The sequence below is a fragment of the Rhinolophus sinicus genome, linkage group LG01 (assembly GCF_036562045.2).
Source record: "Rhinolophus sinicus isolate RSC01 linkage group LG01, ASM3656204v1, whole genome shotgun sequence".
Lineage (NCBI taxonomy): Eukaryota > Metazoa > Chordata > Mammalia > Chiroptera > Rhinolophidae > Rhinolophus > Rhinolophus sinicus.
The window spans coordinates 178532382-178558495 of record NC_133751.1 but is presented as its reverse complement, the minus strand read 5'-3'; the positions used below and the strand labels follow the sequence as shown (position 1 = coordinate 178558495).

Here is a 26114-nt window from a genome sequence, read left to right as displayed (position 1 = left end):
GATAATTTCACTAAGCCCATACATTGTAAATAAAATTTTGACAAATTTCTAATATCCATAAAGCATAGCAATATACAAGACTTATTTTTCCCTTTTTAATCTATTATGATGGACTCTTGACACTACGTAACTACATGTGAGGTTTAGGTAATGGTTTAAAATAGAGGTGATTAAATTTGGCCTTTCATCCAACTATATAAAAACAGTGATTTACTATTTTTTTTATAAATAATTTTTAAAACCAGCAGAATCACACTTCTTACCTCATGTTCACATTCTAATTCCCCTGTTCTTTCTCTTGTCTCTTTCTTCCCCTTCTCTCGTCTCTTTCTTCCCCGTCTCTCTTGCTCTACCATGGTTCTTAAGAAAATCTGAAACAGCTGTAAGTCGCTAAAGGGTTAGCCTGTGGACAGATACCATATCATCAGCTCTGCCTGTGCCAGAGCTGGCAGAAGTAGGTGGGATGCATCTATGACAGCTAAGGTTTATCAAATTGGGTTGAGAAAACCTGACAAAATGAACTAAGAAATACCCTAACTCATATTAACCTGTTCTCATGTTGGCCTCTTAGAAACAAACCGACAGTTTGTGCAAATATTTCTGCAGTATTTTTTTCCCCCATCAAACCACAAAGTGGACATTGTATGGAGTGTGGCTTCATAGCTCGTTTAACCTCCATCTCCTGCCAGATGACTTTGCCTATGACTTGTGCCAGTTGTGAATAGGGCAAAATTGATGTGGACAAATAGAGTTTACATTTTATCAACTCTTTAATGTTTCTGCTCTACCCGACTTTAAACTTTCAACTTTTAGTTTCTTAGAAGAGGGACAAGGAAAGCAAAAAGCTAGGCTATGAGGGTGATAAGGGCTTTTGTTACCGTTTTTTGTTTTGGGGAGGGTGGTTGTCATTTGTTTGCAACCTGAATTTGGTCTTGACTCAACCATAAATTAAAACAACCTAAGGGGGAGGGATGGGCTAAGTAAAATATAACTGCAAAATAAAACAAAATGGGGGATAATATTTTCATTCTCCAACATAATGAAAAGCCTTGCTCTGTAATTGGTTTGTACTGTCTTGGAAGTGGCGTCCGTGGTCCACAAAGGACCACTCTATGAGAGATCTGCAAGGAATTTATCATTCCCTCTGGCTGAGCCAACGCAGGCTTGATATACAGTTTTGTTTAGTATAAATATTCTCATGTTACTGTTTACTCTGTGGGGATATGAGGATCTCAGTGACAGGGTACGTGCTCCACTGCCTTGCTTTTAAAAGGCATTTATTTGACTCTGCTGTTTGTACTTACCCAGAAACTTCAGAGGACGGCCCAGGAACTTGTTTGATAAGCATCCAGACCATGCTCCCGGAGTATGTCGTGCTCGGGGGTTAGAAAAGCTTATTGTTTTTAGCAGGCCTGCACATGGCTTTGAAGGAGCCCATTTTTCATATGGAAGAACAATTCGGACACCAACAACAGCCTGTTAGAACGCTCTTCCAGGCTGCCAGAAAGGATCCTGCTGAGCGGGGCTCTGGTCAGCTCAGCCTGATGTTGGATCACGCTGCCACTTTTGTCCCTATTTGAAGTATTTTGAGGCAATTTAGTTTGTTGTGAATTAAGATGTGAGTCAGAGACCTAAACATGGGATGAGTTTGTCTTTGTAAATGTGTAGCGTGTAGTATTATCCAGCTATTGTCTCTCAGCCGTACACCCACCCTTCTATACGCTGCTGTATGCCTTTGGGACTCTGTAAACTACATTTCTTCTGTGCCAGCTGGTTCCCCTTCAGGCTCTGCCAGTATGGGGTGCTGGATGGGGAGACTGCAGGGCTGGAGGGGGGAGAGGGTCTTGTTTCTTCCTGTTTGCTTCCTGTTCCTGCCAGCCTCACCTCAGCAGTGGCACTTGACCTGATGGTGTCTCTTGGGTTCAGGCTCCAGCTTTTTTTTTTTTTTTTTGACACTTTGAGAACTAGCCTCGTTGTACCCCTGAGAAGCACCAGCCCTGGCAGTGCCACTTCCTCGGACGTTTGAGCCCCAGCTCTGCAAGACCTCGCTAAGCTTCTAGGCTCAGATCCCAGTCCCCTCCCTTTGTTCCTTCAGCCTGCCTTAGGGCACGGTGCTTCCTGCAGTTATATTTCTGGGGCACCATCTTCCCTCCTCGCTTTTTTTATTTTCCAACAACTGTTGACCAATTTTTTTTATGTTATTCTGTTGAAATAGTTTGTGGTTTCTATCTTCCTTACTGGATAGGTAATAAACCTATCAGCAGAACAAACTGAAGGAATTGAGAATAAGGCAGAAAATACTTGGTGAGGACATAGTTCACCAAGTTTATCCTGTTAATTTCAGTGTTTTCTTATTGTCAAGTTCTATTCTATTCTATGTTCTCTATGACAGTCTTGCTGTTCTTTCAGCTAATGGGGAGTCTGGGTGTTGACTTAGGGTAAGGTTGGGAAATATGGTAAACCATTGGGTAGAGTTTTCCAATGATTGTCTTTCATGTGATAGTTTCTTTCACCATTTAAAATGTAGACTGATAGAGTTGTATAATAAAAGAATTACAGTCTTTTCAGTCTTGTAATAGTTACTTGTCTTTCCATCTTCACTTGCCAGGTAGGTGATGCTTTTCAGCTGGTGCCTACCAAACCTTCTTTCCCAAACCTTCTGTGTATCATCCTGTTACCTTTTTCTTAGGAAACCCCATCTGAAGCTAGTCATTGTTTCCTAACTTCTTAGGTACTTGTATCTTCATGACGACCAACTGCTGTGGAAAAGGTAATCGTTGTTATTGATGGAGTCTAGCAATCACCCATTGTTATAAAACTATATCGTTTCTAATAAGTGTAAAGAATTTTTGGCAATTGATAAGTATTGCTGTCTGTCTACCCCAAAATTATGTTTAGTAATTCGTATTCCTTTTTGATACTCCAATATTTCACAAAGAGAAAAGGAAGGTAAAATAGCAAGGCACAAGGAAAGTCTTCTGCGAACCCTTTTAGCATCATTAATTGTAGCTACTTTTGGATTCCAACTAAGCATCAGGTACTATTATATGATTTTCACAACAATCCTCTGGAGTAGGTGACTGTAAAGTAATAAAATTCCCCAGGTTCTTTCAACCCACTGGGTCAACCAAGAGCTCTTCCTACTACCATGGTGCATATACTGTGGATTTCTGCCACTGCCCTAACCCTAACAGTGCCCTTGGGCCCACATCCTCAGGATTCCAGGCCTCTCCTCCTAGGCCTGGTAAGCTTTTGTCTCTAGTTTCTTGTGATCTGGTTAGAAATTGTACAGCCGGCTGGTTGACCCTCCCCTCCTAGTGAGGGTGGCCCACCGCAGAATCCTGCAACTTCTTCCAGACTTTCAACCTCTACAATACTTGTGTAATCTTTTCTCACTCAAAATGTCTTCCAGATCTGTCTCTGACACAATTATCATCTGCTGAGTTCTTGCCCATTTATTCTTTCCTGTACCTGGAAGACCCATCAGCTTCTGGTTTCATAGCATCATCCGCTCGACTGTCAGCACCTCCTCTGTAGGATGGTACATTCTGTGCAGCTAGACACAACCCTGCTTCATCAAGCGAGGAAGTGGAGGATGAATCCCACGTCCCCAGATTTCTGCCAGATGAAGTTTCCTGAATTGAGCCACAAAACTTGCTGCAACTAATTGGGAGATTCCTGGAATCACTCCCACTGTCCTGAAAGGGCCAAGTCAGCCATAGGACCTAGAAGGGTCCCCATCAGTATTTGAGTCAGGAAGGAAAATTGCCACCAGATGGTGCCAAAACTGCAGCCAGCACCAGGATGGATTTGGATGGTGCAATCAATACCCCAGAACTTCTGGCTGGCTGGCTGTGGAGTCATTTGGGTTATTTCTTTCCTTTTGAATTCACATCCCTACATTGTATGCAAGCATGTTGTTTGGACTTGACACATTGAGTTGTGACAGGATTTTATTGATCTCTTACTGTCTTGCTGGCTAGACTGTAAAGTCCCTGAGGATAAAGCTTCAGTCACAAGTATTTATTGAGCACCTACTGTATTTCAGTGGGACAGATTTACCATGATATTAATGAAACTTAAGCTGCAGGTGCCCTCACTCGCATGAAACCCTTGTAAGGCCTTGGACAGACCCTTGAAATAAGCTCATATGGTTGTATGATTTGTAAAACTTGCAAATATAAGACATTCCAGCCACAATTTATTGAAACTGCTGTCTCTTCCCACTTAGACTTCTTCATTATACTTCCGTTCATAACCAGTGATATTGGGGTGTCCAGATTTTGCCTCACGGGCTCACAACCTGTGCGGTAGCACAGGATCCTGTATTTGGTTCAGTGCCCTGCTGTCACTGAAATTCTGAATACTTTTAAAGAAGAGGATTCTCATTTTCATTTCCACTGGGCCCCGTAAATTATGTAGCTGGTTCTGAGAATGGCCATGGGCATTTTTGGATGCAGTTTAAGGGAAAATTGGGGATAATTAGGATTTAGTGGGCTATATTTATGTGGTTCATAGTCGCTTCCATGTGTCGTTAAGTGCAAGAATGGCTTCCAGGTATATTCCTCTCACCCTCTATGTTGTGACACACGAAGCCGGGTTAGCCAATTTTCACGACGAATGTGTCCTCTGGTGTCCAGCACCAGAAATATGTAAGTGTGGAGGTAAAACAAGGGTCATGAGGTATGGAGCCAGAAACTAGTCTTTGGAAAATCTGTCCAACTATTAGTAGCATAAAAACTGTAAGCAAGAGATGTGGCTCTTAATAGTGTTCATGCAGAACAAAAACTCTTGTCCTGCAGGAATGTATGTGTTGACATAGTGTATACAATTACAAACACACCAGAGTATTTCTTTTTTTTACCCCCCATGATAATCATATGAAACAGAATTGATCAAAAGTCCTGTTGGAGAATAAATCTCTGGTAGAGCTACAAAGAGCATGTATGTCTGTGTGGGAAGTTGTATATTGGGAAGTCGCATACCAAACATTAATAATTAAAAACAGATTTTTATGAACCATTCTAGAAAGAAGAATGCATTAGCTTTATATTGTCTTGTCATTTGAATAGGTAATCAAAGAATATGAAGCCATAAAAATGTGGAAAACATCTAGAAAAGTATTATAGAGATAATAAAAATGTCATTATTTTTTGGCAATTTACAATAGCGAGAGTATATCGCCACTTTAAAAAATGTGTAATTTGTTGTGATTTATTTTCTCATTCTAAATTTACTTATGAGATTATTTTTTGATTATTTTCCTATTTATTTATTTTTAATTGAGGTGTGATTGCCATAACAGTATATTAGTTTCAAATATACAACATAATTATTTGATATTTGTATATATTGCAAAATGGTCACCACAATAAGTCATTAACATCCACCACCATATGATTATTTTTCTTAAAGATGGTACTCAAAATTGTATAAGCTCACAAAACCTGTGTACTGAATACATGTAATCACTTGACTCAGACATTATCTTATTTCATCCTTACAACATCCATCTGCCATTGATATATTCCCACTTTACAGGTGCAGATACTGGGGCTCAGAGAGGGTAAGTAACTTCCTTGAGGTCATTCAGCTGATAACTTGCAGGTCTGTTTAGGTCTGTCCTTTCTGAAGTTCATGCTTTTACCTATTGCTCTCTTGTTTCTAGAGCAACGCATCATTTCCTCAGAAAAGTCTTTTAAGATCACCAGTTAGCTTCTCTGCTCCGTAAGGCCTGTCCTTTTTTTTGTAACTCATATCGCTATTCAATTACTAAAGCAAATGTTGTCATTATGCTTCCACCTCCATGGAGGAAGCTGTGTGTCTTTTTAACTACATACAGCATAGAGGTCAGTGTGTACAGTCAGTGAATTCGTTTCTGTAGGTCTACGAATTTTCAGAGACACCCTCGAGCAACTTTGGGCTTTCAGACTCTTTCTCGCCTTTCCTCCCCCAGACAGAGGAAGGGTCCGGGAGCCATGAAACATTAGGCTCAGAATTAACACCTGAGAGTGTTGGGGTTGTGCAGTTGATAACAGAGAGATGTACTTGTTTATTCATTCACACCCTCACGTGGAAGCTTCATACCTAGTCTAGGTCCCAAGAATCCATATCCAAGGTGTGGGGGTGGTGGCCATTCAGGGCATAAATGTATCTGTTTCCTAGCTTTGTATTTTCGTAAACTGAGTCATCTTAAAATGGGGGAACACCTGTATCCAATTTTCCCTGGAATGTACAACTGAGTTCTCTTAAACTCCTCATTTCAGATGAGGTTTTCTGGATGACACCATCTGGGAAATGTCACTTTGATTAAAGTAAATATGCAGCATAGTTAACACTGGGAGCCTATTTGAATTTCCTTAAGTAGCCACATCTTACAGAAGCAGAAGGCAGTCGGCTCTTTGGGTTGGGAGAACTTGAGAGTGTTGCATTCCCCAATTTGGTGTCAGTCGAATGGCAGTGTGTGGCCAACTGAGCTCTGAAGGGTTTTGTGTATTTTTCTTTTCTTACCGTTGGGCATTTTTTTTTCTTTTTCAGTTTATTTTGACACTAAGAAGAAAATATATAAAAATAAAAAACTTAGCTTTATGATTGCCAAGTTTTTCTTCCAAACTAAGAAAAAAAAAAAAACCAGTTGTTGAAAATATGATGAATGGTATCCTTTGTTTTATTTTCAATGTAGCACATGAGGGCAGTGCCACTGGAATGAGGCCAAATTCCCCAGGCAGGAGGGGGCACTGGGCTGAAAAGAGGCCTGGTGATTTTGTGGGGAGGGTGTCAGGTTGGTGTGTCAGGATTTCCTCTCAGTCGCAAACGTCTCTCCTTTCTTGCTTGCCCATCCCTCCTATCTTTCAGTCATTCGTTGTGTTTTCAGCATTTGCTACTGATGAGGATGTCATCTATTTGTAAGAAAATGCCATTGGTACAGGGTGGGGCTTTCAGGCCTTTAAGTTGTGGTTTTCCCAACTTCCACAGCTACTGACTTTATTTGACTGTGGGATCATGTATGGTTGAGGGCAACAGTCAGTTGTTAATGTGTAAGCAAACCCTAGGATTGTTAGCATTATTCCTCCTTTATTGTTGTCTTGTCACCAAGTGGTTTGGGAGAGCCAAGGGGCAGAGTCCAAGTTCTTTGTTCTGTAAGTGAACCTCAGAGTAGTCCCTTTCTGCTCTCTCACTCTCTCTCTCCCTCTCCTCTCCCCTCCTCTCTCCCCCTCCCTCTCTCCCCCTCCCTCTCTCCCCCTCCCTCTCTCCCTCTCTCCCTCTCCCTCGCTCCCTCTCTCCCTGTCTCCCAGCCTTATACTGGAATTAAGAGGAAGGGGTGTGTGGAAAAGGTCACACTTCACTTTCAAGGAAGTGAAGGAAATATCTCAGATGCCTTTAATGCATCCACAGGTTTCCTAAGAAGTTAAATGTAAAACTTCTCTGTGGACATGGGGCAACTGTAACTCAGCAGAACCTGTAGCATTTTTCCAATCTGGAAGTCCCCTCTGAAAACTTTACATACCTTGACTGGAGTATTTAACTCATTTATTATAAATTTTGTTTGCAATGGCGTTCTCCCCTCTAGACTAGGAGCTCTTTGAGAACAAAGACTGTTTTACTCACCTTGGTAATTCCAGTGCCTGGAGCCAGAAAATCTTTGTTGAATAAATTAATATACAAATAACTGCATTCAGAGCCCTGGTGTTGGGTCAGGACTAGACAGCTCTCTAGGTAGATATAGTTTGGTAATCATTTATCAACTGACTTGAGGTTTTATTGCATGAAGTTGACTTACATTGAGAAGGTACATTGAAAGGGAGGAACTCTTTGGGACTTGTAGGGAACAGGAAGTTTGGCTCCACTTAGGTGTGAAGCTAGGGAAATGGAGTGGAGATACCAGAATTCTTCATAAAGGCAGTCAGTAAAATGACTCCAGAATACAAACACTGGATTCTAACTTTTCATGGAAATGTCAACAGAGAACAAAGTGTTAGTTTGAGTGCCTAACACCTCTTCCTATTGTCTTTACTCTTAAATTCAGGATGCCTTTTAAATGTCCCATGATCCACTTGTAAACTCTTTAAACAAAAATGACGCCAGGTGCCGTTCTGTAGCTACCAGCTTAGAGCTTTTCTCCCACTGCTTCACTCAGTTAATTGAGCTGTACTGGAAGGTTCAGTAATTTATTCTATGGAGTCTTTCTGTACAAACAATCCCAGGCTGAGGGAAAGAGACTTAGCTGAATCTCTCAAACACTTGAAATGCAGAATTTCTATTTTGGAAAACACCAGTGAGTCAGTGTCCTCAAATGTCATCAATAAAAGACAGTCTCCATCATCAGCTTTTCATTAACTAAGCTCCGAGTTGCCTCCTTTTCTTGCTTTTTGCATGTTTACAGTACCTCATTCTTTCCTTGATTCTGGATTTTCACACCATATGGCCACATCTTTAAGTCATTTTTCAGCTGCTCTATTAAATAGTAAAATGAGATTCAGAACAGATTTCTTTGATTTTAAAATAGCATTTTGGGTGTGGGACTTTTTGTAAATAAAAAAAGAATTAAGGCACTCAAAAGCATGAAATTTTAGGTATTCCTACTGAGACGGTGAAATATGGAGCTTTATATTTAGTTAGAGTAAATATGTTTATCTTGTGGTGTTTCACCTGTAGTATTGATTCATTCATTCTGCGTATTGAAATTCATTTCTACTTAAACAAGATTTAGCCTCTGCGATTGCTAATGAACATAGATTGAAAAGGAAATTAAAAGTATATCTTTTATAACTATTCGATATTGTATTTCTCATTAGAAATGATTGCTATAGTTTATGAGTATACATCCTACCTATCAATAATGCTGTATTGCTGTAGTTGTGGTTGTGAGTCTAATATTTAATGAAATAAAATATAGGATCTGCTTATGTTTTACTTTTTTTACTGGACCATTTAATGGTCAGTGTTTTGAGAAGGTACAAGGAGAAAGTGTTACTGCCAACGTTTCGCTCTCCCAGTGTAGAGCTGGTAAATGAGGCCTTAAAGCATATAGTCCTGCCATTTAATACAGTTTACTTTGTAAAGTATTAGACATTTAAAAGACTCTTAAATATTTACTGCTTGTTTTCTGAGCCAGAAAAAGCATTTTGGTGTAAGCTGAGGGTTTTTGTGTGTGCGTTTTTTGTTTTGTTTTTTAAGGACAATACTTAACAAAAGGAAACCGTTGCATGAACAAATTTTGTAGTATGAGTAAATTTGCCATTGATTCAGACTTTCGCAGCAGGGATTGTGTCGATCATAATTAATCAGCTTAGGAGTATGTGATCTGCAGTCTTCAATCATCCATTAAAATCTAGACATCGACCTGAAGAAATGACTGACCTAGAGTTGATTGTTTAAAGTTAAAACCAAGTACACTCAACATCCAGAAGGTCAATAGCCTCTTAATTGTAATTCAATGAAGTCAATTTTAAGTAGTATGCAATTTGCGAGTGTTATAAGTACAGTTCACATATTTTAAATCCAATGATGGTCCTATTTACTAGATAAATATGCTTCAGTTGAGAGTAAGTCCATTGAATGAGTATGTTTTGATTACTATTGACATTTTTAAGTTCTTTACTTAATATGATACATAGGAAGGTAGCAACTTGGAGCAAACTGTTCTAAGTAATTTAGGTAAAATTCTGCTTTTCCTGAATTATCCTGGTATATTCATTCTTTTAGTGTCACCGTGACAAACCTAAACAATATTTTTAAATGACAGGAATAAAAAAGTAAAAAATTATGTTTGATCCTGTTTAAAATTTTAAAATTGCAATCACCGCCCCATATTCTGTTGTATGTTTCATAACATAAATCTCTAGAAGAAATAGATGTGATATCTCCCAACATGTTGTTTGTGTACATTTCTAGAATGTAAAGATTGTCTTCAAGACCAAAATTAAAAAGCTACATGTTTTCCACAAAGCAAAAATCATCTATTTTTAAAACATCTGAAAGTTAATCATGGTAGGAAACTATATAGACGTGGTACTTTCTCCTAAAAACTTGAAATTAAGAGAGATGGCACTTACCCAAACAAGTGAGAGAAGGATGAATGACAATGCGATATAGACAGTCCACTGAGAGATCAGAGGGACAAACATTTCTCAAACTTCATGTTGTCATTTTCAGCCTGACAGTGAGCACAGAGATCTCCTTGAAGGAGATCCAACACGGGATTGGGAAGAGGTGACAGTCTCTGTGGTTCCCGGATCATTACCTGGCAGGAGGCAGCTATTCTTCTCAGAAAAGTATTTATTCGATTACTATTTCTTGAGGATCTACTGTATGTCAGGTGGTGTTCTAAGTGATAGAGCTGTGAATGAGACAAGGTCCCTGCCCTCACGGAGCTTGCTTTCTAGTGGTCATCTACAAATAAACAAGTGGAAAAATTATTGTCAGATGATGCCAGATTCCACAGAGCAATATATAAAGCAGAGTAAGGGGTGGTAGGGCATGTTTGGATTTTTGTAAGGGGTTCTGAGAAGGCCTCATTGATAAGATGACTTTTGAGCAGAGATAGGGTGGAAAGAACAGAGTGTGCTTGTATGGGAAGACAGGCAAGGCAGTAGGACAGCTGGAATAAACCAGGCACACCCTCCTCTCTACCTACCTCCAATTCAGCAGTTAATGTTTCACATAGCATACAAGTGAGGAAGAGACAACAGAGTTCAGGTCAAAGAGTCCCTTATTCTCCAGTAAATATCATCCTGGAAAAATAATTTTATCTACTATTTATGGAATGCCTTGTATGGCTGGCATTGGGTGGGCATATTGCATCGGTTCAAGTTGAAATGTTTATGATGTTCTTTTCTCTAATAAGCAAACTTATGCCTGACAAGTTAAATGATTTTCTCAGGCCCACATATGGTGAAGCCAGTATGTGACCTCAGGTCAGTCTGACCCCAAAGTCCCTCCTTGATTGCTGCTGTCTTTCCAACAGGATAAAATGCCTGGGAAAATGGCAACACGAATGGATTACTAAAATAGCTTCAAAATTGTGACAAATGTTAACATTCTTATCTACTGCGACAGTCAGAATAGCAAATGGCTACCAAGCTCTGGTTGGCTTCATTAAAGGCAGCAAGATTTTCCACCACAGAGAAGTAGAAACATAGCTATTATCATGTAAGGTTGGACTCTTTGGGCCACTGATCCACATCATCTATGACTCCTTTTTCTTCTCAAATGAGAAATATTTGCTTTAGCCACAATGCTTTTTTAAACTTTCATGTACTTTATTAGGAATGCTGGTTCCTCTATGCAAATATAACCAGCCCACCATAATGAGTAAAAGCCACCCAGTTCCTTTAGGCAGCCTTGAAAATAATATTAAAAAGTTGCCAGTTCCCAATTTTTCTACCAGTTTGTACTCAAATAGATAATATTAACAAGATTAATATCCATTACTATTCATCTGGAATTAACACATTTTTTAGGGCATCTGTCTTTTCAATGATGAGGTTTAGAGATTTCTATCCATCTAAGGCACATCAGCGGGGTACTGATTCATTTGAACATCAATGTATGGAAAAGTGATCTTCCACTGGGATAACTAGAGATGCAGATCTTACTCTTTATGTTGCTCCTTTCTGTGAGGTGTTGGTCCTACCCTTTGGACTAACCTTGCAGAGAAAAAAATGATAACGAAGTGAAGTGCACATATAATGACTATCTGTTAAAACAATAGCTCTTGGAAAAAAATTGAAGTTTAATGCAACCCAGGAATTTTCTCTGCTTCTTTAGCAGATTCACATTACAGCTGGTTTTAGGTCTTAGCCCGAGTTGGTGTGAGTTCCTGATGTCAATGCCATATGTTTAGGAGGGAATATCAATCCAATAGCCATTTAGACCCTCTTTTCATTCATGGGTGCTGCACATTTAACACTGGACTCTACTCTTTTAAAGTGAAAATGTCTGGATCAAAAAATTGGCTTTGAGTTTTAATTGTCTTTGTAATCAAATCTTGATTATCTTGGAAGAATGGATAAGATTTTGTGGTAAAGATTTAGGGCAAAGTGTCTGAATAAATGCACTGAACCAAACTTCTAAATGCTTTTATCCCCTCTGTTCTCTAGTTTGTTTTTGGTAACTTTCTCTTTTTTTTGTATTGATGATGAATATTCATAAATGTTTTATGTTTCTATCAGTTGCTTCTCAAGTACATAACCCCTTCTCCCTTCTATTCTCAGGCAATTTACACTAACTCTCAGAGGGTTTCTGTGGAAGACTAGACAAGAATTATGCCTTGGGTTATTTGTCCTTTATTCGTATTTCACCTAATTTATTATTTTGTTTCTAACGTCATGTAGTATGTCCATTTCCAACAGTCTCATTATTTTTCTAAGGGAACTTTGAACATAGAGATATTTGCAGGCAGTTGGAGGTGTTAATTCCATATGTGCAAGTGTGGCAATTAGGTTCCAGGGCTGTCTCCAGTAGGAGGAAGGAACTTGGATTCTCTTGTAGGGAGGTAAAGAAAGACACCTCATCACTTTCCCAGGGTCTGCTCTAGCCATTTGTGATTCCAGAAACATTTTGAAGTCTTTATCTTTATGGGTGTGCTCCCTAATTCATCCATTAAATACAAATCAGAAAATTCTAAAATTAGTAACATATTTGAGAGTATAATGAGAATCCGGAGAGAAACAAGACATGTTCCTTAATATAACCAGAACTGATGATTAAATTACTTATGCTTGGTACTAGAATATTTGAAAAGTTGGAAAATAGTCCCCATGGTTTCTGTTGAGGATCTTGCTTTGAATATGAAGTATGCACATATGGAGTAATTAGAGAGCAATTTGAGGCAGTGAGTGGGCCCAAGAAGGAGATAAATCTCTATGCTGGGCATAAATGGACTGTAGAGATAAGAAATTATCAGAGGCAAATGCAATCATTTTTGCAGGAAACACAGATGACTGAGTAGGGTGAGAATATTACAGGATGAAATAACACGGGCAGAGCACAGAGATGGGAACTAAGCAATACTTAGATGGGCTGTTGGTAGGCATGTATGCACCCCACATCAGAGGTACAGAAAGGACCACCCTTGGTTTTGGCCCTTAAGGAGCTCGCTGTCAAGTAGGGAGAATATGCAATTCATCTATTATAGCACCAGTGGTACGTGGCCATAGATGGTAAGAGCCAAAAGTCCTCTGCTGGAGGGAGTTGGTGAAGGCTTCTCGAAGAAGGAGGTAAAAGTTGAAGGATAACACATGGACTTTCAGACAAAGGGAACACCAGATTTGGTTGGATAGAAGTGAAATCTAGTTGAGAAATAATATTCAATGTACTTTACAATCTAATATCAATTATTTCTAAATTTACCAAAAGACCTACTACTTTGTAAGACCTTGTTGCACAATTGCTTTGGGACTTCACATTTCAAGTTATTTTTGAAAATTGGTAACAATTCATCAAGTATAATAGAAAAATTATAATTTTCCCCAAATTCCATCTTCCACCATTTTTAGATTATTTGTATGGTTTTTTTTTTTCCAACAAAATTCATAGTAACGTATTTTTTACATATAAAATTATATGGAGAAAAAAGGCAGGATTCATAATGGGAAACACTCCACATTATTTATCTACAGATCATTATTTTCTAAAGGGAGTAACAGTTCATTCTTTTAGTAACACTATGGAAATTAACTCACATAAGTGATGCGATTTTTAAAAGCTGATAATGTATACAAATATAGCATATAGTATATACAAATAAGGATATATACATGCATGTATATACATATATGTTTGAAAGGGACACCTTATATTTGCTTGTGGTCTCTCTCATCACCTTGTACATCAAAAATTTTTCTTTATACTATTAGTCCTTTTGGAAACCATAGTCATTTAAAGTAAACAAAAATAGATGGCCTTGACTATATAATATTATATAGACTTAACATAAATTTCACATTATGTACAATGACACTATTAAATGTGTTAATACAACACATAAAATGACCAATTCTCTTTAAATTTTAGTGTTTAGCATATTTGTTTTGATTGTACGTGTGGGAGCTGTAAGAAGAGCTCTGCAAAAATACTTTGCAAGTTACCATAGTGACAAAATTGTGGTGCTTTATGATTTTGTCTTTCCCCTGGGTCTTAATTCAGTTGCATGTTTTTTCAATCACAGTCCAATAGGTGATGTTTAAATTTTCCTATTTTTTTTAAATGTGTATACCCACATATAGCTTTATAACTTTATATAAATGTATATTTTAATAATGTTACACATTCTTAAAGTAAAATCTTCTTTTTCTCTTTTTGCTGGGTTCCCACATCCCTGTTCTCCTCTTAGTCTATCCCCGTCCCAGGAAACTATGATAACAAATGCCATGTAGACTTTCATTTTTCCCTTCCATTTCATGCAGTTAGATACAGACCTATATATGCATGTACAAGAATAAAGCAGGATTTCATGGAAATCCTTCTGAATTAATTAATAACACAGTTCCTATGTATTTTTAATGGCTACTTAATATCCCAAGTTGTGAATAGGCCATAATTTATTTAACCACATTGTTTTTATCGTTTCTATTGTGAATACTGCTTTAATAAACATCATTATACATATGCGTATGTCTTCACTTACTGGTGGTGGTTTTATTTCTATGGGATAGGTTCCAAGAAGTTGGGATTGCAGGGTCAAAAAATATGTATTTTAAATTTTCATAGATGTTGCCATGGTCCTTTCCAAAAGGACTGTAACATATTACATTTATACTTAGTAGTATTTGTAAGTATCTTTTATGCATGTCTCTACCATCAGTAAGTGTTATAGTTCTCTTTAGTTTTTGCTAAAAAGTGAAATTTCATTGTTACTTTAATTTGCATTTTCCTGACTGTTAGTAAATTTGTTGGTTGACAGTTTGAATGAGTTTAAAGGATATGTTAACTGAAAAATTTTATCTATTTAAAAATTGCCAGTTCATATCCTTGCCTATTTATTAGATTTGCCCTTTTTAAAAATCAAATTGTGTGATCTCTTTGTATATTACAAATACTCTTCTTTGTAGAATATTCTTCTTCTCTGATGCAGATATGTTTTTGCTATGCCCATTGTTTCTCTCTTTCAAGTATTTTATGCTATACACAAGTTTTAAATATTTTTTACAAAGCCCTTCAAAAATATTTTAAGATGAAAGTACCTAATCTCTTTCTTACTTCTCCCAAATAAAACCTGTTGAAATTCTAATCAGAACGGCATTATATTTATATAACTGACATTTTAATGAAGTTAAGTCTTCTTAACCAAGAACCTGGTATGTCCTTCTACTATCCAGACCTTATTTGGTATCTTTCTATAGTGTTATGGTCCTCTTCAAACAGGTCCTGTATCTTTTTTAGAAAATTTGTTCTAAGATTCTTAAGTATTTTATCATTGCTACTGTAAATATAACATTTTTTTCATTTCTAGGTATCTAAAGGGAGAAAATAGGTTGACATTTATATATTTATCTTACACATCCAGCCATCTTGCTAATATTGTTAATTTTAAAGTTTTTTTTTTGTTGTTGTTTGTTTGTTTTACTTGCATTTCTCCTAAGCTTCCTGGTCATTCATTCACATTGCCAACAGAAAATACGTAGTTTTATATAGTATCTTCTTTTCCAATTTTATGCCAGCTGTTTCATTTTCTTCAAAAATCCCCAAAACATTATTAAGTAATAATGAAGGTACTAAGCATATTGGCCAAGTTCCTAATTTTAATTAAGATGCTTGCAATGTTTTACTATTTGGGACAATACATACATGCTCTTGATTTTTTAATAAATACTCTGTGTTGTAAGATTCTTTTATTGCTATTCTTAGAGTTTTTATAATTGGAGATGACTGTTGAATCATATCAAATTGCATTTGGCATTTATTAATATTTTCAATGATTTTTCTTCTTTAATGTATGAATGTAAGGGATTATGTTGATAGATTTCTTACTAACAAACCTCCTTCCATTCCTTGAATAAACACCCTTGGTCATATTAACTACTCCTTTGACACGTTGATTCTATTTTTGTTAATATTGTATGTTTTGAATTTCACCTACATTCATAGTGAAATTGATCTATAGTTTTTAAAAAATCTTTGTATTACCATCTTTAATAGATTTTGATATTAAGGTTTTACCTTTTTATGAAATAGAAGCTTTCCATCCTTTGCTATAGTCTGGAATAATTCAAATAAGTTTGCAACTATAATTATTTAAAGATTGGATAAACCCATATTGCCCTGGTGAGTTTTTCAAAATGATAGCTCTCTTCTATAGTAATTACTATATTCAAGTTTCACTTCTTAGGTTGATTTTGGTGATTTATATTCAGTTAGGAAATCATCCATTTCCTCTGGATTTTCAAATTTATTTTCTATGAAGTTACATGAGTATTCTCACAATTTTTAATCTCTTGTGTCTGTGGTTAAAATGCATCCTGTTTCACTTTGGTTATCTCTCCTTTATCCTTTGAGTCTTTTTTAAAAAACACTTTTTAGGTCTTTTCAAGAAAGAACCTTTTATGATGTATATATTCTTACCATTTCCGTGTTTTATTTTATTGATTTTATCTCTTATAATTATTCATTGTTGCTTCCTAGTTTCTTTAGATTTATTTTGTGCTTATTTTCCCGATTTTTGGGAGAGGTCACTTAATTCTTTTAACTTTTAGGCTTTTTTTTCTGTAAAAACAAATAATTTAAGGCCATAAATTTTCCTTTGCATAGATCTTGCTCTACCTCATATGTTTTAGCATCTAAACAGTTCCTAATTTCTCTTCTAACGTAAATTCGGGGTTTATTTAAGAGTATTTTTAGATTTCCAAGTTCTTAAAATGATTTTGGTCATACTTTTATTATTTACTTTTAATTTTATTATATTGTGATCATAGTGTATGCCCTGTAAAAGATTCTACTTAAAAAAAAAAAAATCTCTTCCCCTAGAACTCCTCTTTTTCCATTCCCTTCAGCTAGAATACAGTTATACCAGCCTCTACCTCATGCCAATACAAAGATATATTGGGAAGAGCAGAGCAACAAACTGGAAATAACCTGGTCCCTAAATAAATATTTGGAAAAACCCATTTCCTTTCCAGGACCTCTCACTATCATGTGAGAGAAAAATAAGCTTCTGTCTTCTTCAAGGCATTGTTTTCGTTCTCCTTGTTATAGCATCTTAGACTTTATATTTATAAGCCTTTATATTTATAAATATAAGTATATTTATATATTCTTTAATGCAGAAATAAAATTCCTTGCATGGAATAAAAATATGCAAAGCTTACAATTGCAATATTGTATTTAGTGGTAATGGCACTATCACCATAGTGATACAAAATAAAATTATGTCCTTGGGAAAAATATAAATGCGTGCATATGTATTTGTATAATTTATATTTTTATTTACATATTAAATTTGTTTGTGACTGTGTACTTTGTTTTAGTCACTCTAAGCTGCCATTGACTCTAGGCCTTATTATTATTATTTTTATTAGTTTCAGGTGTACAAAACAATGTAATAGTTAGACATTTACACCCCTCACAAAGTGATAACCCTCCTCTCCCAATCTATTGCCCCTCTGACACCATATGTAGCTGTTACAGTTCCATGGACTCTATTCCTTATGCTGTACTCCACATCCCATGACTATATATATATAATATTATAGTCAACATTCAGCGTTATTCAGCTTCAGCTTCAGGTGTACACTGCAGTGGTCAGGCATCTACACCATCCATGAAGTGGTCTCCCTAATAAGACAAGTGCCCATCTGACACCCTACAAAATCTTTACAACATTATTGATTATATTCCCCAAACTGTCTTTCATATCCCCATGGCAATATTGTGGCTACTAATTTGTACTTTCTAATCCCTTTACCTTCTCCCCTACCCCCACCCCCCTCCCATCTAGCAACCATCAGTTTTTTCTCTATATCTCTGACTATTTCTGTTTCATTTGTTCATTTGTTCTGTTCTTTAGATTCCACATATAAGTGAGATCATATGGTATTCGTCTTTTCCCATCTGAACTTATTTCACTTAGCATAATATTCTCTAGCTCCATCCATATCATTGCAAATGGTAAGGTTTCATTCTTCTTTATGGCCTAGTAATACTCCATTGTACCACAGCTTCTTAATCCAGTCATCTACTGATGGGCATTTCAGTTGTTTCCATATTTTGGCTATTGTGAATAGCACAGCACTAAACATAGGGGTGTGTATATCTTTTAGAATTAGAATTTTGGATTTCTCTGGATAGATACCCAAGAGTGGAATTGCTGGGTCATAAGGTAGTTCCATTTTAAATTTTTTGAGATACCTCCATATTGTTTCCCATAGTAGCTGCACCAATCTGCAATCCCACCAACAGTGCACAAGGGTTCCCTTTTCTCCACAACCCGCCAGCACTTGTTTGTTGATTTATTGATGATAGGCATTCTGACAGGAATGAGGTGAGATCTCATTGTGGTTTTTATATGCATTTCTCTAATGATTAGTGATGTTGAGCATTTTTTCATGTCTATTGGCCATCTGTATGTCCTCTTTAGAAAAATGTCTCTTCATGCCCTCTGGCTATTTTTTAATTGGGTTTTTTTTTTTTTTTAATGTTGAGTTGTATGAGTTTTTTATAAATTTGGATATTAACCCCTTCTCAGATGTATCATTGGTAAATATCTTCTCCCATTCAGTAGGACACCTTTTTGTTTTATTGATGATTTCCTTTGCTGTGAAAAAACTTTTAAGTTTGATGTAATCCCATATGTTTATTTTTTTCTTTTGCTTCCCTTGCCTGAGGGGATATATAGTTAAAATGTCCATACTACTTAAGGCAATATATAGATTCAATGCTATCCCTATCAAATTACCAGTGACATTTTTCAGAGAACTAGAACATATAATCCTAAAATTTATATGAAACCAGATAAGACCCCAAATAGCCATGACAATCTTGAGAAAGAACAAAGTGGGAGGTATCACACTACCTGACATCAAATCATAATATAAAGCTATTGTAATCAAAACAGCATGGTGTTGGCATAAAAACAGACCCATAGCTCAATGGAACAGAACAGAGAGCCCAGAACTAAATCCATACTTATGTGGTCATTTAATTTATGACAATGGAAGCATGAATATACATTGGGGTAAAGACAGTCTATTCAATAAATGGTGCTGGGAAAACTGAACTGACACATGCAAAACAAGCTGGACCACCTTCTTACACCAAATACAAGAATAAATTCAAAATAGATTAAAGACTTAAATGTAAAAATTGAAACCATAAAACTCCTAGAAGGAAATACAGGAAGTAAATTTGTAGACATTGCCCTTAGGCCTTATTATTTTCTACCGTTAAGAAAGAAAAATTTCTGCCAGTTACATAGCTCAATGGCTCAGTGCTTCTTAACACTTAGAATTTTTATTTTGTACTTAAAGTTTGCTTTTAGATTTCTTTATATATAGCTTTTTAATCATATATTACTCCTTTGCACAGGTGAAATTGAATGGAAAAATGAAATAAATAAGATGAAATAGTCCCCAACTTCTTCACATTCAGAGTCTGACTTCTCTGAGTCATTTTCAAATCATCATTGTTTCAGTGGGTTTTGGTTTATTTCATAAAATATCCTCTGTGACAGCAAGATGCAGAATATTTCAGAAGAAGCCTTCACTATTATCTCTAAGATTTTCTCCTGAGCCTCTGACACCAGTTCTGCCAGTTTTGATATGCATGTGTGTGATAAACTGAATAATAACCCCCCAAAGATATCTGCATGGTAATCCTGGCAACCTGTGACTAGATCACATGGCAAAGGGAATTACGGTTGCAGATGGAATTAAGGTTGCCAATTAGCCTTAAGAATATTGAGATTATCCTTGATTATCCATGTGGGCCCAACCTAGATACAAGGATCTTAAATGCAGAAGAGAGGGACAGAAGAGGAGGTCAGAGTGATGCAGTGTGAGAAGAACTTGACCTTCTGTTGCTGGGTTTGAAAGTGGAAGATGCTATAGCCTCATTGAATATTTTCGATAAGCTTGCAACTGTGATTGTTTAAAGACTGGCTAAAACCATATTGCCCTGGTGACTTTTTCCATGAGCCAAGGAACGAGGGCAGCCTTTCGAAACTGGAAAAGGCAAAGAAGCATTCTCCCCTAGAGCCTCCATAAAGGAATGCAGCCCCGATGACACCTTGCTTTTAGCCCAGTGAGACCCATTTCAGACTTGTGAACCCCAGCATTATAAGATAATAAATTTGTATTGCTTTAAGGCATTAAGTTTGTGGCAATTTGTTTAGCAGCAATAGAAAACTAATACAATGTTCAAGCAATGGTAATATTTCACGACTGATGCCTGACTGACAGCAGTTTGAAGATATACTTTGATTTCAGAGACACTGAAGTGTGAAAAAAAATGTACCTTAAAATTGATATAATATGGTAAATGTATATGAAATAGGTGTCACAGGAAGAATCATCTTAGAAAATGTGTCTGTAGATTCAGATGGTCTTGTGATACTCAGAATCTAGTTAGATATCATTTTCATATCTGAAGTAATGTCTCACTGCCACATAAGGAAAATATGAAAGGAAGTGGGATTCCATCAAGTTCAAAGGTCTTTAGGGCTGGTGTTAAATACCTTAAGAGCCAAAAAAGTGATGCAGCAACTGGCGTGTGGGCTAAGTGTCACCCTCTTTTAAAGTTCTGGAGCCCCCCATTATATACTGTAAACAAGGCTGGAGGCAGCCTATTGTCCCAGACAAGAATTGAGACAGGGTTCATGCCTGTGGTTCATTAAACAACCTCACAATCGGGTGTAACACAACGTTGTTTAGGACAATATCATTGTTCTATTGATGACTAAGCAGCAGTAAATCCAATTATGTGACTTGCTGTCAATAATAGCTAAAACTTTGTAAAAATGTAATTTGAAATAATATCTACAGGCCATGAGGGAAAGTACTACAACCTAAGAATCGAGAAGGTTTCAGAGACCCTTATAGAAAGAAAAGTATCTGATGCTATACAATAATTCAGACCACTCACGTTTGAGATCTGTGAAAACACTCCAGAATATGCTCTAACCAAATAAGGAATGAAGCAGAACACGTAACTCAAATTAGAGAAGATGAAAGAACAAACAGTGGTGAGCAATGAACTTTGCCACTTCATCATGTAGTTGGGAAATCCTAAGATAAATAGCATTAGGTATTATTTGTTCAAATGAATATCGAACTTCTCCAGCACTTCTAGTGAACCGGAATGTGTTCCATGTGTTCTAACTACTCTCTGGCTACAAATCACTCTGATGGTGTCGTGGACACTGTGGTGAACCCTCAGGTACCTCTTTTCAGAAAGCCTCATTTCCCAGCTGCTGGGAAAATTGGTTGCTGACAGCTCACAGGTGAGTTTCTTCCCAGGAATTGCCCCCAGAGAAAGCGAGATGTCTTGCCCAAGTCTCGCTTCCTCCCTGGAGAGAGCCTGCACAACAACTAGTTGATGTGTGGTACAAAACCCAGGCCCCCTGTCTCAATCGGGCAACTCTGAGGGAGCGTCCAGCTCTGCCAGCCCCCGGTGGACCGGCTGAGGCCTCTCTTGCGACTGCATCGCATTTAAACTCCCTTTGCCTGTTCCTGTTTCCTTTACTCCGGACAGGTATTGCTTCTGAGAATACTCCTCCAGAAACCTCTGGCATGCAATCCCAGAGTCTCAGAGTTTGTTTCCCCAGGAACACCATCTACAACAGGGATTTTGGAGCCAAATCCCGTGCCGCTGGCTGGCAGTGAGGACCTCTGCCATTGTTGTTAGAGGAGTACCGATAAACCCTGGCATAGTTTTGGTGCAAGTCATAAACTTTACCTGGTGTTGAGCAGGGAAGTGACGTGTAGACCAGAATGCACTAGTGGAGGAGGAGTACCAGGCATTGGAGAGTAATGATTACAGGGTTTTGGAATCAGATTGCTGCTGCTGGGAGCCATTGATACATTGGAGCAAGACAAGTTTGAAGGTAATTACACTCTCACTCAACAGGATCTACTTGGTAGCATATGACACTCTCATCTACTGTAATTGAAGAGAAGAAAAGGTTAAGGATCAGATCTTGAACTTAATTATACAGGCAGAGGAGCATCAACACAGATTTGATTCTCAACTCCGAGAGGTCGGCCATACTGAGATTATGACCACAATCGAGAAAGACTGGGACCCTGAGACTTGGAATGGGGATATGAGGGATGATACACTCAAAAACTTAGAATCCCCAGATTTCTCGGAGCTCTGTGGGCCTGAGAAGTGGTCCACTCCTTCCTGTCAATGGCTGGCATTCCCTTCCTGCTTGAACATGATGCAAAGTATGTTTTGCTGCACAATGTGCACCTTACTCAGAATATACCCTGCCTGGCCCAGGCTACCAGACCAATAACTACTAACTTATAATATAACCTGGCCAGGGAAGTGCCAGGCCTGCTACGGGAGGAGAGGAATTGTATCTTGAAGATGCTGCAGGACCCCAGTATCATGCTTGGGCAGTTCTGATAACGTGTAGCGGAGCCCAAGGGTTCCAGCATCTGTTAGGTGAAGAGAGACATATATGTTGGAATTACAAGTGCTGCTATGGATGACGGATGGATCTTCTGTATCAGATGATGACTCCAGGCCTAGGTAATTAGCAAGAACCCTTATATAATTGTCCAATAAATTTGGGAAGTTTAGATTCCTTGGCACACCAGTATCTCTTCTAGAATAGGTCACCTTTAGAGTTCTAGTCTTTACCTGCATGAACATTAATAATGTCTTTTGATCAGATGATTTAGCCAATTTACCAAAAAAAAATTTATTCGCTGTGTAACTATGGTTTGAATATACAGAGGGTGCCAAAATAATGTATACACATTTTAAGAAAGGAAACAACTATTAAAATTGGAATACTCAATATATCCTGAAAACAAAAGATGAATACGAGTCACGTTTGCCTTCTGCAGTTACAAGAGGTGCTCAAAGTGGTTACTATCAGCGTCCAGACACTTCTGCTTACGGCGAACTACTGTCTGAGCAACGTTGGCCAAAGTGTCCACTTGTATACATTTTTTTGGCACCCCCGTAGTAGTGCGTATTTCAGTTGGCTTTCGCTTTAGTTAAATAATGAAAGCAGTGCTGTTTTAAGTCTTTGTTTTACTGTCAGTGTCTGTACTCATGAACTTGGAGAGGTACCTTTTAAGACTGAACAAAGGTTTCCACTGTAATCTGATAAAAAAAATTACTCAGTACTCCTTCTTAGCAAAAAAGGCCTCGTGATGATTACTTGATACTCAGGTCCACTGATAGAGGCTACCCTGACTCATAAATGTGCTTCCTAGATCATTGCAGTCAGTAGAAATTTGTTTGCCTGTCACAAGAATTTACAATTACACTAGAATGTCATCATTCCAGGAAACTATAAAGCAATGAACATGTTTATTTTCAGCCACAAAGGAAAAAAATATCCTGAGAACCAGATTTTCTTGGCAGTTTGAAGCATTTATTAGAATATCTGTAATTTCTTTTTGTAATCCCACACTCAGTGGGCATCCCCTTTAATGGAGGTATGTCAAGCCTGGAGAATTATATGGTACATTCTGAACTTGCTTTGCTGGGAAAATAAGAGATTCATGACTTAATTTATAGGCTTGTTGAGTTCACCATCCTCCTGGCTCCCTGGAAGGCAGAACCGTGCTTTGTAATGGCTTAAAGGAACCCTGTAAGGCTCTCAGGTGCCCTTAGGCCCGAGCAATGGAGGACCCTGAAATTTGACACTATTGTTTTTTGTTTGTTTGTTTGTTTTTACCTTCAGTAATTTCTAGTACAAAAAAGTTCTCTGCAAAGTTAGAGACTCTTTGGGAGCCTTCTGAGCAATCCCACTGGGTAGAGAGGATTCTTTTTTTTCTGCATTTCTACTGTTTTTCTGTTTTATTCCTCCTTCAAATGTGCTCTCAATATGGAGAGAACAAGAATCACTAATGTGTAGGGAGATCGGGCTTCGCTCCTCTCTAGACCTAGAAGTGTATTGGCTGGACACATTCCAGTTGCTGGCTGTGATATCCTGGGTTCCTGTCCATTGCACGTGGTGGTAGCTTCACATGGACTTCCTGTGTCAGTGACACGTGTCTGCAGTTTTCATCCAGCAGGATCCAAACCTACTTTGGTTAATATTTCTTTCTCTGGGTTTACTGCCTCTCTTATTACATTTTCTTATCCATTAAACTAAGTAAAATCTGCATTCCCTTTTGTAACAGAATCTGACCCTGTTTTATGATGTGTAATTGCTGTCATCGCTTAAGCCTCACCTCTCTTTCTTTCCCAACATATAGACCTCCATGATAACAAAGTCTGGATCCTGCCTCCTTTTGTGCTGGAGGGAGATTCAAACCGTGTCAATGCCTGCCTGTGTGTGGGAACCCTCACCCTGGCTCTACCCCCTCACCGCCATTAAGACCCCAAGCCAGTCCCTTTTCCAAACTCTCTCAAGCCATTTTTCGATCTGCTTTGGAGCTGCGCTACTCTCCCCAGAAAACTTTTATGTGAGTATAATGGTTAGTTTTTTGTGTCAACTTGGCTAGTCCATAGCATCCAGATATTTTGTTGGACATTATCCAAATGTTCTTATAAAGGTATTTTTAAAATTACATTAAAATTTAAATCAGTGGGGGGTGGGAGGTGGGAGATGAAGGTAAGGGGGATCAAATATATGGTGATGGAAGGAGAACTAACTCTGGGTGATGAACACACAATGGGATTTACAGATGATGTAATACAGAATTGTACACCTGAAATCTATGTAATTTTACTAACAATGGTCACCCCAATAAATTTAATAAAATAAAATTAAAAAAAAAATTTTAATCAGTAAACGTGACGTAAAGCAGATTACCTTCTGTAATGTGGGTGGGCTTCATCCAATCAGTCGAAGGCCTTAATAGAAAAAGACTGACCTCTCTTGACGAAGGGGAATTGTGCCAGCAGACCACCATCAGACTTGAACTGCAGCACCACCTGTCCCCAGGCCTTGAGGATGCCAGCCCACCTTGCAGGTCGCAAGACTGTAATGGTAGTCAGGGAATGTCACCCACTTAGAGCCATGGAGATGGTTACTAGAAACAGCAAGATAATCTCAGCAAGGGAATCTCTCAATCTTAATGGAAAGAAATCAAGGAAGCTGAGGGCAGGAGTCCCCCCTAAAAAGTCACAATCCCTTACCAGTTCTCAGACCTGGAAGGAGAGGCTGGGTCTCTCGGAGGAAGGCCCCACAACATTATGGCAAGTATATATGGCAATGGCTCATCTGTATTTTTGTCCAAGGGACCTGTGGCCCTTTACTTGTAGATATTTACTAAGCCCTTACTATATGCTTTCTCTGTGCCATGCTTTGAGAGTATGACCCCTTGCTCTTGGGGACTCTGCAGGAAAAACAAGAATGAAGTTTTCTACAAAAGGAAGTCTAAGGTGTTACAAGATAATTTTGTTATTCTAAGTCTGCTGTGTTTAATTGTAGGTGGTATTCTTTTAAGATGTAAATGACATAGAACATTGGTTCCCTATAAGAATATTGTAACATTACTCTCTGTTGTTGGGTAGTGCAGAAATATTTCATAGCCTGGAGTTTACAAAGAATCTTTTCGTTTAATGAGCTAAATGACCATGCATAATACATTTAAATTATGACTTACACTTTTCTTATTTAGCATTTGGTTTTGTTCTTTTCTACCATAAGAAATTAATGAGGCTGAGAGTCTTAACCCGTGTTTTATGTATTTAAAATAATTATGATTAAAGGCCTTTTACACATGTGTATTTATCATGAATTCTTGTTCAAAGAACTATTTTTCATGGTTCAAGGAGCAAAATTAATTTAAATCGGCAGCTAATGCACGGTTCTCCATTCCACGAGTCAACTGGATACTGCTGACATTTTTATGTGGAGCCTCCTTGAATGTAATGAAAGTGTTGTACTCAATGGTGTGTCTAATACAGGAAGGGGTGGAACACTTACTGTCTGAAACACACGCTGCAATGTTCCGGGTCACGTCCTGGGCCGTAGCGCCACGTCGTCT

The 26114-nt window shown here is 37.8% G+C and overlaps 1 protein-coding gene across 4 annotated transcripts in view; it reads left to right on the top strand.

Moving 5' to 3' along the window:
* FTCDNL1 (formiminotransferase cyclodeaminase N-terminal like) overlaps nt 1-26114 on the top strand; it is a 113964-nt gene that overhangs the window by 76275 nt on the left and 11575 nt on the right. Inside the window, exon 6 of one of the 4 annotated variants that reach the window (XR_012498618.1) lies at nt 24375-24584. Coding sequence is in view for 3 of the 4 variants with exons in the window: in XM_074339739.1 (XP_074195840.1) it covers nt 3413-3537 (125 nt within the window). In the remaining variant the exon portion in view is untranslated. Of the gene's footprint in view, nt 1-3412; nt 5138-5541; nt 5586-19521; nt 20412-24374; nt 24585-26114 lie in introns of those variants that run through there. The other 3 variants (XM_074339747.1, XM_074339749.1, XM_074339739.1) reach the window with 3 other exon arrangements.